This window comes from Porites lutea, chromosome 10 (assembly GCF_958299795.1).
Source record: "Porites lutea chromosome 10, jaPorLute2.1, whole genome shotgun sequence".
Lineage (NCBI taxonomy): Eukaryota > Metazoa > Cnidaria > Anthozoa > Scleractinia > Poritidae > Porites > Porites lutea.
This window is the reverse complement of record NC_133210.1, coordinates 16,633,267-16,645,693: the sequence shown is the minus strand read 5'-3', so window position 1 is coordinate 16,645,693 and position 12,427 is coordinate 16,633,267. Positions and strand designations below refer to the sequence as shown.

The window sequence follows — 12,427 nt, the reverse complement described above, 5'->3', positions numbered from 1 at the left end:
ATTTTTAATTGCTAAGCCAATCTTATTCAATGATCCTTTATTTTCCTTTTGAAGATCGTTGAGTCCGCGTATGAAAATAAGAACCCGCGGAGAGTCGGATTTAACGACAACTAGCGCAAAAATCGTCGAAAAAAGTTAACAAAAAAGCGTCTGTGGAGGTGTTAAGCCTGGACTCTCTCAGAAAAAAAGGTCTACCTTAGTGGGAATGAGGTCTTTCTTGCTGCGTTAGGAAAGTTGTTAGTGACGTTTGTACAGTGTACGTTGTTCTTAGTTACGAAAGTTTGTATCCTTTGATAGTTTTGATGGCGATCACGATGACGAAAATTGTCATGATGACAATCAACAAAACAATGACGACTGAAATACGATGATGACGCATATCTGAACAGTTTAAGCCCTTGTAATGATGAAGACGTTGAAGACAACGATAGCGTTATTTATGAGAGGGCGATGAAAAATACGGGTAGGGTTGCAACAACGTCGTTTGATATTTCATATTTGCAAGCTTCCTAATTTTTCTTCTTCTTCTTTTTAAGTGATTTTGATAAGGTGATGATGATGATAATTTTGATGTTGACGATGATTATTGGGTGACGCTGACGAGTAGAAAACACGACCATAACGATTAAGGCCTTATGAAAGCGTTAGCTATAGCAACGGGGAAGACGATGACCAAAAAAAAACATGTTGCTTGCAAAATTGCTGATGGTTTTCGTATGAGGTGTTCGACGATATACTTTAAAACCAGTGCGTATTATCGTGTAAACTGAGCTAGTAAGGAACAAGGTTTATTTATAGTGTTATATCTTCACTGATTACTTTTTAACTCATCGCATAATAAAGAAAAACTCCGCGACTCCTTTGCAACAACTGCAACAGAACGAAATTGTCAGCCTCCACAAGGAGAGTTGGGTCATGTGACTAGATATTTGAAGACAAGGGAGGTTGAACGTTAACCGTCGGAGGATTAAACGTGTAAAAAAGTGTTGGATGTAGCATGCGAAACCAGCCGTTTTTCCTCGCTCTTCGCTGCTGGAGACGTTTCGCGCGATGGAACGTCTGTGACTCAGCGACCGAAATTCCATACTAATGACGTAAATCGATGTTTACAAAATCAATTTTACGTTTCTTCTGATCGATTTTGGTAAAGTGTTGTGTTGACCTGGGAACAAGATCCAGCAAAACTCAAATGCTTCTTCTACAGAAGACTATATTCCACAAATATTGACTGTATTGTTATAGATTCATTGTCTATCATTCGTAAACCATAGCTAAAACAATGTAACTACTCCGTCGACCAATGAGCGCTTTTGACCATATTCCAGACAGATTTTACGTCATCAGTATGGAACTTCTTTCGATGTGTCGCAGACGTTCCCTCGCGTGAAACTTCCCCAGCGGCGAAAAGCGAGGAGAAACGGCTGTTTTCGCAGGCTATGCTTGGTGAGGCCTTGGTTAGAATGTCTTTTGGGTTGTATTTGCAGAAATCCATGCAGGGACAAAGCTGAAGCAAAACATATTTAACCTAAGGAAAAACTAGAACTTAGTCGAAACATAAAGCATACAAACCGACTACCATATAAGGTCACGTATTCCGCTATAATTTAGTTGCCTATGGAGTCTTGTACTTTTCGATACATGTTTTGAAGCGTGCTCTACCATTCTTACCAGCGTATGTATACAGTAAAATCATTGATGCTATTTTTGATTGATCAATTAAAATTGGTATGGCAAAATTGGTCTGTAACTCGCTTTACGTCTTCTCTATTTAAGTACACCGCAAGAGAGATTTCGCTAACTCGTGGCTTGCCCGCTTTTGTCAGAAACTGGGATGCATTAAATGGCTTAAAATCAGTTTCAGTGAGGTTCAAAAAAGAGAGAAATCTCTAGAGAGCGGATCACATGCATATTAAGCGGACACCAGCGTCAGAGTTTAAAAAAATTCTTCGTTCGTGTCACGCTTAATTCCAAAGCCGCTTTCACGTTCACGTATATATTGTCACGAATCACGAATAAATCAAAACTTAAATCTCATTTCACGAGAAAAAATGCAAACTTTGCAATTTTGTCCCTAATGACTGGGAGTCCTTGTTACAATTTTGATATATCGAAATTTCTCTGGTGCCCATGACGGACGTGTAGGCTCGAATTCGACGATCTTACGGAAAAAAATAGGAGACCGTGAACAGTGTACAACACCTCCTTTTATGAGCTTTTCATAGCCCAGTCGCATTCAAATTTGCTAATTCTGAATACCATTCTCACCAGGAATTCGACTGGTTGTGTTAGGGAACCAAAATTATAGAGATAATAAAAGGGGACGTCACAAGGTGGCATATCATAAGAAATTCCTAAACTATTCTTTGGGTTGTGACTGGAATGGATACCTCAAAACCAGGTTGGACACCTTATGTTTATTACACAGCGCTATACTCAATACCACGCTATACAATATTTGTGCGAATTTATTGGTCCCATTTTTGACAAAAGTGGGGAAATCGGAGTAGGAGACAGCTGTGCGAGGAAAAGAGTTGAATACAGGGTTTAGCACCGAAGTACAGTCAATGCCATGTAAAGTGCGTTAAAATTCACCGGTATCGGCAGTTAGCCCTTGATGGTGTCGTGGATATACGGATGTGGATTATTCATCAAATGATGCGGGTTAAAGTCCTACATACTACCTACTGTTTTCTTTCTTCTCTTACTTATCACTTTAAGTTATAAGACTCCTATCATGTATTTTGAGTGAAGATGACAATCTGACTTTAGGGTATCCATTCTAGTCACAAGCCTACTGTTTGGGCCAAAGTGGTCGTATATACTAAAGAGGTGGACTAAACGTTCCTCTAAATTAAGCTTAGTGTAACAGTAGACATCAAGATTTAGCAAAATTGTACATATGGGTCATTTTCTTGATGACGTCATTGTACGGCAACTTTAACCTCATTCCCAGCTTCCTCTCTCTTTCCCTTGAAAATGACAATTTGTACCACGTGCGAAGGTTTTGCCTACAGGGAGTCTTCACTCGCGTGGACATTAGCTCTGCAAATTTATTGCAAAAAAAGAAAGTTTTACATAGCGGATCCGAGAAAGGTTAAACTCCCACAGGACTGGTTTGGGGCGCCAACATGGTCGCTGATTTATTGCGTTGTGGAATACCAATAGGGACCTTACGAAACGACAACGACGACGTCCATGAAAACTTCGCTGAAAAGTAGTGTAGACTCCGCATCCTTTCAAACCATTTCGCAATTGTCCAAAGTCGCCCAGTTACTTAACAGAAGGGAATTTGTGTTGGAGCTGAAGAGAGGAGGCCGCGCCCGAGTTCAGACAGAGATGTGAGAATTGATGGTCTTGCCGTTACCTTCCTCAAAAAAAAAAAAAATTTGGTCATTTCGCGTCGTAGTCGTGCAGGGACGGCAAAGAAAGACAAAACAAGACAGCACATTTATTATCATAATACTACAAGTACAATTTTTTATCACGCAGTTAGCAAGAAAAAAAAAGGCCTAATGCACGCGCAGAGTTGTTTTTTTTGCTGACTAAACCTATTGCTTTTTGACGTTGCCATCGCCGTTGCAGTTTCGTAAGGTCCCTAATATGGCCGACGTGACGTCTACCGAAAACGCTTTAATTGTCGTTTACTGTTCTTTGTATTTACACAAAATATAATAAGTAGTTTCATGCCAAATCATTTAAATTTAAGCCCCGTTCACAGTACTTTGGGTAAGAAATATGCCGTTTCGAAAATATGTGGACCGGACCTAGGATATTTTTAACCGAATCTGACGTTTTCATTCTCCGGAAACTTTGATCTCTCTATAATCATGCCTAACTTTACTCGAGTGAACCGAGACAAGATATAGCACTTAAATCACTTTATTAGGAACGATTGTATTCCTTTACATGATGGACCAAAAGAAGGTTCTTGAAGCTGCGTGTCTTGCGTGCATGACAACTTACAACTCACTGTGGCTTCGTGTGCGGGACATGGACAACCTTGTCGGTGATGTTCAATCGTCGACCATTTACGTAAGTGTGCAAGACCTTGATATGTTCCAATTCAAACGGGTCCACCTTTTGACGAAAGACAAAACAATATTCATTGGCGCTTGGTTTTTCAAGGTAAAGGCGATGAAACACGTGCAACAGGGAACACACGGCGTAATGGGAAGACAACCCGAGCCAAGGGCGTTTCCCTGTAAAATACGAGTGGAGTCCCTCCCGTTATCCTGGCGTCGATTGTTTGGAAGACTTTCATGATAATTTCCCGTAAAATCGTTTCCGGGAAGGAAAAGGGAAGAGAAAGTTGTTATTCTTCAATTAGTGCGGATGGCAGCACGGTCTTTAGTGAGAATCAAATTCAGAAGATGTCCCTCATCACCGCAACTGTTATATGCTGAGATTGAAGTAAAGCGTCCGAGTGTCACCGGAAAGGTTGTGGTGTGACTCTCTGTTGCACTTTAAATGAGCTGTGTCACGAAATTTACTTAAAATTCAATCAGTGTGGACTACGAGCTCACGCTCGCGTACTCTCCTCACTAAATCGTAAGAAAACGAGAGACTGCTCGGACAGTCTAAAACAGTGGGAACCACCACCAAAATGAGTGAAACATAAAAATAACCCCTCAAGAAGTTAACAAAAAGTACAAATAACACAGCAAATACAAAAGAAGGCACGGGTGGGCACATTTAAAAAGATTAAGACGGATTGCAATTGTAGTTTTTGAAAACTTGCTAACCTAACAGTTTTTCAGAGTTTTTTTGTTGTTTGTAACGTTTGATATACTGCTTGGGAGACCTTTTTCTTTGACAAGAAGCGCTGATTTTGTTATTCACAAGTTATTTCTCACATTCTATAGCGAATAAGGACCCGTAACTGGTTGGCATTATGAACAAAATCAACCAAACAGCCGGGACACAGCCCTTTGAGTTTGTCCACTATTATTACCGTGTATGGATTGTCTGAGACAATGATAAGATCAGCCTTTTTGCCTTCTTTTAAGCTGCCCAAACAGTCATCTTTGTGAAGCTGCCAAGCTGCGTCAATGTTTACTGCCTTCATTGCCTCGTGAATTGTAACGCAGTATTCTGGTCCGTACACCTTCTCTTTGTCATCTCTCTGTGTGCGAGTCACCGCCGTCTTGATATTCGCAAAGGGAAGCGGGGGGCCTGGAAAGGTTGCGTGGTCCTGGTGAATACTCCAACGAAGGCCAGCCTTGGTTGCCGCCGAGAGGGGTGTCCAGCGGTTTGTGCGCTCTGGTCCAAAGATATTTTTGGTGTATGATGTAACGTAGAAGTACAGATGGGCCACAAAGAAAGACAAAGCCAGGTTTAGTTTCGCTGCGTACTCGATTTGCTCCACTATACACAATCCCAGGTGCTCCATTCGATGGCGAGGTGAATTAGGACTCGTCTTTAAGACCTGTTTTAAAAGCAAAAATGAACATCATGTCAGTGAACTCTCTGACAAGAGAATACAGAAAAAAAAGCATTTTGATTCTGTTCACAATTTCCAATTTTAAAGCAGAGGTCCTTAAAGGTTTGCGAGGCTAGTTGTTAGGTATAAGCTGATAGTAGCGACGTAAGTCAGTAAACCTGTTTCAGGCTCCAAGATAGTGGTGAAAAAGGATCGAGAAAAGATACGCAAAAAACCTTTCGGGGGCTAGACGAGAACGGTTTTTCAGGAAATGGGCGGGTTAGTGGGTGGATTGATGTATTTAAAAAGATACTTTAAGGCTCTCCCCTTCACTCTTTCTGACGCTTTTTCTCTCGTTTGCTATTTCACTGCTCTTTATTAAATGTCAGTTAAGGTGGATTGAGTTGCTAATCACACCCGACCCGGCCCGTATTACATACCTTATCATAGGCCTTGATCACTTGATCAATGGCGTCTTCACCGTGAGTATGCACAGCAATCTGAATCTCCTGCTCGTGAAAGTACTTAATCGTCTCCTCTAGTTCACTATCACTGTAGTTCAATGTACCGTAGTTTGGAGCAGTCGGGAATCCTAGGATCTCTGTGACTTTAGTCGTCATATATGGTGGCACTCTTATCGCGGATGTACCACAGTGAGGTGATCCATCAGCAACGATCTTAACTCCCGCAAACCAAACATTGGACTTGAAAGACCCCTTGGCCGCAGTTGCTGAACTCGGATCCTAGCATTATCACATAGCATAGTTATAAAGTGGAATGGTTATGAAAGCCGTTGGACCTGACCGTGCACAACGTTCAATAGCATTCCTATCATTTTGAACTTACTGACCAATAGAAGCATCGCTTAAATTTATTCAGGCACAATTTGGGAACAAAAAAAAGGCTTGTGCACGGTCAGGGAGCTTCCAACATAAACTGTAGCATTGTTGTTTTCATTTTTGATATTTTCTGGCTTTCATAACAAGTCTCCGCTACTAACTGTGCACATAGGAATCATATAATTCAACATATTTATATCCTCTCATAAAGTTCTATTCACGTGAGTTTATTCCCACCCTCTCCCGCCTCCTTCATCTTTCTAATGATCCGTCCATGCCGCCGGTTCAAATTATCCCATATTACAGTGTGTACAGACGGTGTATACATATTTGTAATAACGATGGGCTCACGGAAGTGCTGGCGAGATCGATTCAAATGCTCTTACTATAAACGCTGTGTTTCATAAGGTTTACGTGATACAAGGTCAATTAAGGCTCGTGATAAGATATAATGCGTTCAATGCCGATTCCAGTCATTGTTAGTGAAAGTCTAAAAATTAATTAAAGCTGTCACCAATAAGGTGTGGTTCTTGTGCCTTTTTGCCAATAGCACTGTGTTTCACTAAACTGAATCCGAGTCTCAGTCTCTTTTAAGCGCCCCTCCCCCTCTTGAACCCTTCCCTCAAAAGTTCTCGGAAAAATAAGCCAGTCAATAACTCCCGGCAACGCAATTGGTTTCCTTAACATTTATTCGCTGGATTGGGTTACAAAGTGCTTTGAACGGCACATACTTTTGGCCTCCATGAATTAAAAAAGGTGCATCACGGCCCTTAATGTCCCTGGAGCTCACGCACCCTGATCATTTATCACCAATTGTAGGCAAATTTGCCAGTCTGAGTATTTGCTGTGATGTTAAATGTCAAATTCTACCTTATAGCCATCAAAACGCACAAGACTGGGACAACACATTGCATTTGGTTTAGAGTTGGAGTTGGAGTCATCTGGTCCATGAACAAGACGATACAATGCCAGTCGCGCTAGACAGGATTCACTGTCAGATACGTTCTTCAGAGTATTCAGCATGCCATTGGTCATCTCAGTATCGGTAAAGGAAATATCTATAACTGTGGTAACTTCCTACTGCGAAAAGCAATTAGTTTCTTCACCGTTTGGTACAATCATCAGTTGTCAGTTATTCGATAAAGCGTCACATTTTTTAACAAGATTAAGGCGGCATGTGGCGATAGAGTAATTAGAGAAGAGCTTACATTTCAGTTCACGAGTTATCCAGAATCGTGCGCGGCCTACGACTCAAGCGTTGTCTTTCTGGTCTTTGCCAGTATTAAAATGAAGCGTAGTTTCTTGTTGTATTAAATGTATGGAAGGTCGCGGAACTCGAATACAATCGGACGAAAGTTGCTAGATGAAAGCGTTGATTGAAAACGTTTATTATGTAAACCCCGCTGTCGAGAGTCCGTGAACACACAGCATGCTACTCATCGTAAAGGAAAGATGGATGCCAAAGAAAATTGCAATCATTGATCTCCTAGGTGAGCAGATTCAACGAATTTTTTGACGTGAGCTTGCTACGTACGCGCTGGTGGGTTGTGCTCGGGGAATCTCTGTGATGGAGTCTTGTACATTCCACGAGCTATAGTTAAAAATTTAACCAAAACCATGGAAATAAAAATTGACTTTTTCTTTATATGAAAGTAGTGTGACATAATGATTTGACCTCTGATCGAATAAAGCCACACTGGGTTTTGCATTCTTGAGATGATCGTAAAGGACGGTGTGTGCGTCTGGGTACGGTTTAGATGACATTGCGAGAAGACGGTCTTCCAGTGCCTTGAAAATGTTCCTGAGCCTAACTATATTACGATAAACGTGTAAGTAGTAATATTCATCAGCCGTCTGGTAGGCATTTTGATGTTGAAAACGTTAGATCTTCTAATCCGACTGCATTTGTTTGGTGACTATTATGCATGATCTGCTGTCAATGATGTATAGCATGTGCAAACGAGCTACATAAAAAATCCCGTTATTTAATGACGGGTTTGCGGAAATACTATTGTTAGTAGTAACTCGGTCTTAATTCCTAAAGATGTCATAGTAGAGGCAGAAAACAGAGACCAAGCGATCAAATGGATTCTGTCGAATAGAAAAAATCGCCATCCCGCCAGAACGTGTCCAAATCTCGCCACTCCCTCTATTTAACTCTTTATCCAGTCTAGAAAAAGCTATGTTTGCAGGATTTTACAAAATTAGGTATGGGAATGGAAATCAGTGTTAAGGGACTGGAGTCTTTTGATCAATAGCTGCTTGAAGGGGAAAAGGTGAGTTACACTTTTGTCATTAGTATTCATAAGATTCTTGGGAGAGGACTGTATAGAAATTAAGAACAAGGGATGGACCACCGGAGAAAAGCCGGAAGAGAAATCACTAAGAAGCACCTTAACATATTTCAAGGGTAACTAATTTTTTAAAAAAACAATGACTTTACCGTTAAGTGCGTTAAGTGCGACGAGTTTCATTTTAATACCATGGTGTTCGAAACTCCTAAGTGCGATTTTTAAAGCAACAGAAACACAAGGTGGCGCGCCCGTGATTCTGTGTGTTAGACACCACGGTATTATGAAATCACTTGCCCACAGAAGAAAATTAAGGTTGTCTGATATGTTTTAGCTTGCGCAAACGAGTTTTATTGTAAAGCCATGGTGTTTTAAACTCCTAACTGGGAGTTTTATCATGCAACATAAACACTAGGTGGCACGCCCGTGATTCTGTCAGTTAGACACCAAGGTATTATGAGATCACTTGTGCACCAAATGGAAATTTGAGGGTTATATGTTTTAGCACGGGTGAGCGAGTTGTATTGTAATGCCACGGTGTTCTAAAACTCCTAAGTGCGAGTTTCAAAGCAACAGAAACACTAGGTGGCACTCCCGTGATTCTGTGTGTTAGACACCACGGTATTATGAAATCACTAACTCACAGAAGAAAATTAAGGGTGTCTGATATGTTTTAGCTTGAGTAAACGAGTTTTATTGTAATGCCATGGTGTTCTAGACTCCTGAGTGAGAGTTTTATCATGCAACATAAACACTAGGTGGCACGCCCATGATTCTGTGAGCTAGACACCAAGGTATTATGAAATCACTTGCAAAATAATTGAAAAATTAAGGGGTATACATGCTATGAAAGCTATATGTGTGTCTTAGAGTGTTTTTTAATAGGTGATTTTCTTGTAGGAGACCCTCCGCCAGTTATATTTTTCGGCATTCATCAGTAAAAGATTTGTTTTCTCGTTACAAATAAAACACGCGTAGCAAAATTCCCATTTCCGGCACTTTTAGTAGGTCCTGGAAAATGGAAAGTTATTCGGAAGGAGGCTTTTCTTTTTCGTTTTGATATTTATTTAGAACAATACTGTTGCGATCCGTTCACGGAGAATCTCTGCTAATAAATGCGGTTACATTTCGAAAGCAATATTTTTGTCTCGAGTTCTCCTCGCGCGCGCCCTTTTGCTTCTAATCACCTGGAGACTTTGGTTTGGTTTTGGCTTGATTATTTTACTTGGTAGTCACAAAGAAACGTTTCGGCGCGGCCCACACAATGTAAATAAATTTAAGTAAAGTGGCTGGGTGTTCTGAAGTTGCTCCGTTTGAAAAGACATTTGTAATTTTTAAAATAAAATCGATTATGTATTTACGGAGGTCGCGGTTATCGTTAGAGGAGACAAAAGCATATTTTGACACGACATATTTCTACACGGCAGTAGCACGACTTTGTTTCAAACGTCGCGCTTCTGCCGTGCTGAAGTCGAACTTAATTCGATTAATTGAGTTCGGCTCGGCACTAGCACGACGTTTGAAACGGGCCTAATACGTTTTCGCTTATGATCTAGTGGAAACCAGATTGTCGAAGTCGGAAGCAGAAGCGTAAGGATAAACCAACCACAGTGCACGTTCCCACGCTTTGAGATTGGTTTGGTTCTTCTGCCTCTGCTTCCGACTCCAACAATCTGGTTTTCACTATATAGCTAGATCATAAGCGGAACGTAAGCGACAGAGTCGTAAGCGGAGTCGAAAGAATGGAAACGTTCTGATTCTTCTGACTCCGATTCCGACTCCGCTTTTTTTTTTAAAATGTCGACCGCTACGTTTCAAAGGGCATCGTAGATTTTGAGTGGTTGTGCATGATTTCGACCCAACAATGAAAATAAGTGGGACCATTATCCGTTATAACTTTTGATGAAGCCATTAGAGGTGCCAAAATGACATAAAAAGTCGTGGAAAAATTGTCCAAAACTTTACCAAGTGGCAACGATTACGTGTACATAAATAATATTCTTATTCTGTTACTTGTCTGTTCAACATACGATTCATGCGTAATCACTCAACCACTCCCCCTTCCCCCCAGGGATACTCAACAACGTTTTATAAGGAGAGGCTCCGCCCCGAGGTCTAATCTTACCATTTTATATATCATTTTTGACAGAAAAGGTACCCTTTTCGTATAATACCTTCTTTAGATTGCTGTAGGTGGACTGTGGATTGTTTTTAAAATATAAGGCACAACAGGAGCCTATTATTTACCTGATCGCAAGACGTGGTATTTCCTACAATGGTTTTGCTTGTTAAACAACGAAGTCCAGCTGAGATCACAAAATTGTTGTGGGAATCTGGGACCAAGTAAGGTTTGCAAAGAACTGTGGGATCTTTCATTGTAAGGCGGTAGTTTTTAAACATGGCGGGCAAGAAGAGTGTTGGGTTTTAGATGCTGATTAACAGGCGTTCGTACTATAGATACCTTACCAATACTGCAACCAGGAACATCCGGCAGACGCTTATAATACAGGGAAGAACGAAAGGTAAAAAGGTTTGTCTGATTTACGCCGTTTACTTGACTTACGAGAGTAGAGTGGAATTTCCCTGCTGGCAGGGAGTTATTCAGTGGCCGGCTGGTCACCAGTGATTCGACATATCGTTTTAATGACGTATAAATTTTGAATATAACTGGGAACTTGAAAAGGAAGTCGTTAAGGCTAAACGGAAAGGTCGAAGGTTGTACCATAGCATGAGGAAATTCCTGCACATTCCCTCACATGGCATTCTTATAGAAAGCAGTGCACATTGCTATTAGCTTTACATCAGTTTTTATTTAGCTTACCCGCCCACCCACATCCCGGGCAGTTATGATCTATTGTGTTTTAGTAGTTCCAATTTCTAAGTGTGTTGTGTCAGCCCTCTATGGGTCTCTATCCTTGTAGTCTAGATGAGGTGATTTTGTACATGTATTGTTTTGCATTAGAAACAAGAAGACAAGAACTAAACTGCCTGACCCCAAATATTGTGGCTTCACGCGAATCTTCAGGGGCACCCAACGAGGATATAGTTCAAAGCCACTTAACATAGCATTGTTGAACGTATTTTAGTATTTAAACGGTAGATATAGCCATATTTTTAACCCCTAAAAATTTTTCATCTGTTCCGATTTCGTAGCTGAAAGTCTAGTGATGCGAAAATTATAGGGATAAAAACTTACCTTCTCGAAAATTTCAGCCAGGAAAAGGCTCCCGAAAATTCTAGGTGGCCTTTTTTAGGGCCAAAATCCGTTAAAAATGGGTAATTATACCATTTTGTAGATGTTCGAAAATCCTAGGAGAGGCAGGCAAGCAAGAAATTTTACAACATATGTTCCGAAAATTCTAGATCTCAAATCGTCTTCCGAAGAGATATTTTCCGAAAATTGTCGTTGGGTGCCCCTGAATCTTGGTGCTTAGAACTCGCATAAACCGCAAATGGACATCATCCTTAAAGATAATGCCAGAGTAGTATTCACCCAAACTGCTTTTTTCATTTTTTTGCAAATAGATGTCCACAAGAAGGGAGGAAGAATAATGTGACTTAGGGGTGAGTTTTTTTATTTGCAAATAACAACATCAAAGTACAATATATCTAACAATACGCAAAAATTACGTAGAACAACAAGACCATTTACACCACAGTACTAACAACAATCTTTATACTTGTAACGATATTTTATAAATTTGTAAGCGATAAAAATAGCTTCAAGTTAAACTTTCTATTGTCCATTGTACTTTTATTCATAAACTATTATATAAATTGTGTACAATTAAAAGGTGTCCCATTGTTTAAAACTATCATACTTTTGGTTAGCAGGATGAAGTAGTTCTAATGGCGCCTGAGGTTATCATTTAATTAAT

General features: G+C 40.4%; 2 protein-coding genes across 2 annotated transcripts in view; both read right to left on the bottom strand.

Moving 5' to 3' along the window:
- The window catches only part of LOC140950980 (putative amidohydrolase YtcJ), a 179,470-nt gene that overhangs the window by 81,935 nt on the left and 85,108 nt on the right, over positions 1-12,427 (bottom strand). The window lies entirely within an intron of this gene.
- LOC140950728 (putative amidohydrolase YtcJ) lies at positions 3,920-7,293 on the bottom strand. Its single transcript, XM_073399967.1, has 4 exons — positions 7,129-7,293; positions 5,860-6,162; positions 4,952-5,425; positions 3,920-4,077 (listed from the first exon to the last, which is right to left on the bottom strand). The coding sequence occupies exons 1-4, from the start codon at positions 7,291-7,293 to the stop codon at positions 3,967-3,969; spliced, it is 1,053 nt and encodes a 350-aa protein (XP_073256068.1). The 3' UTR covers positions 3,920-3,966.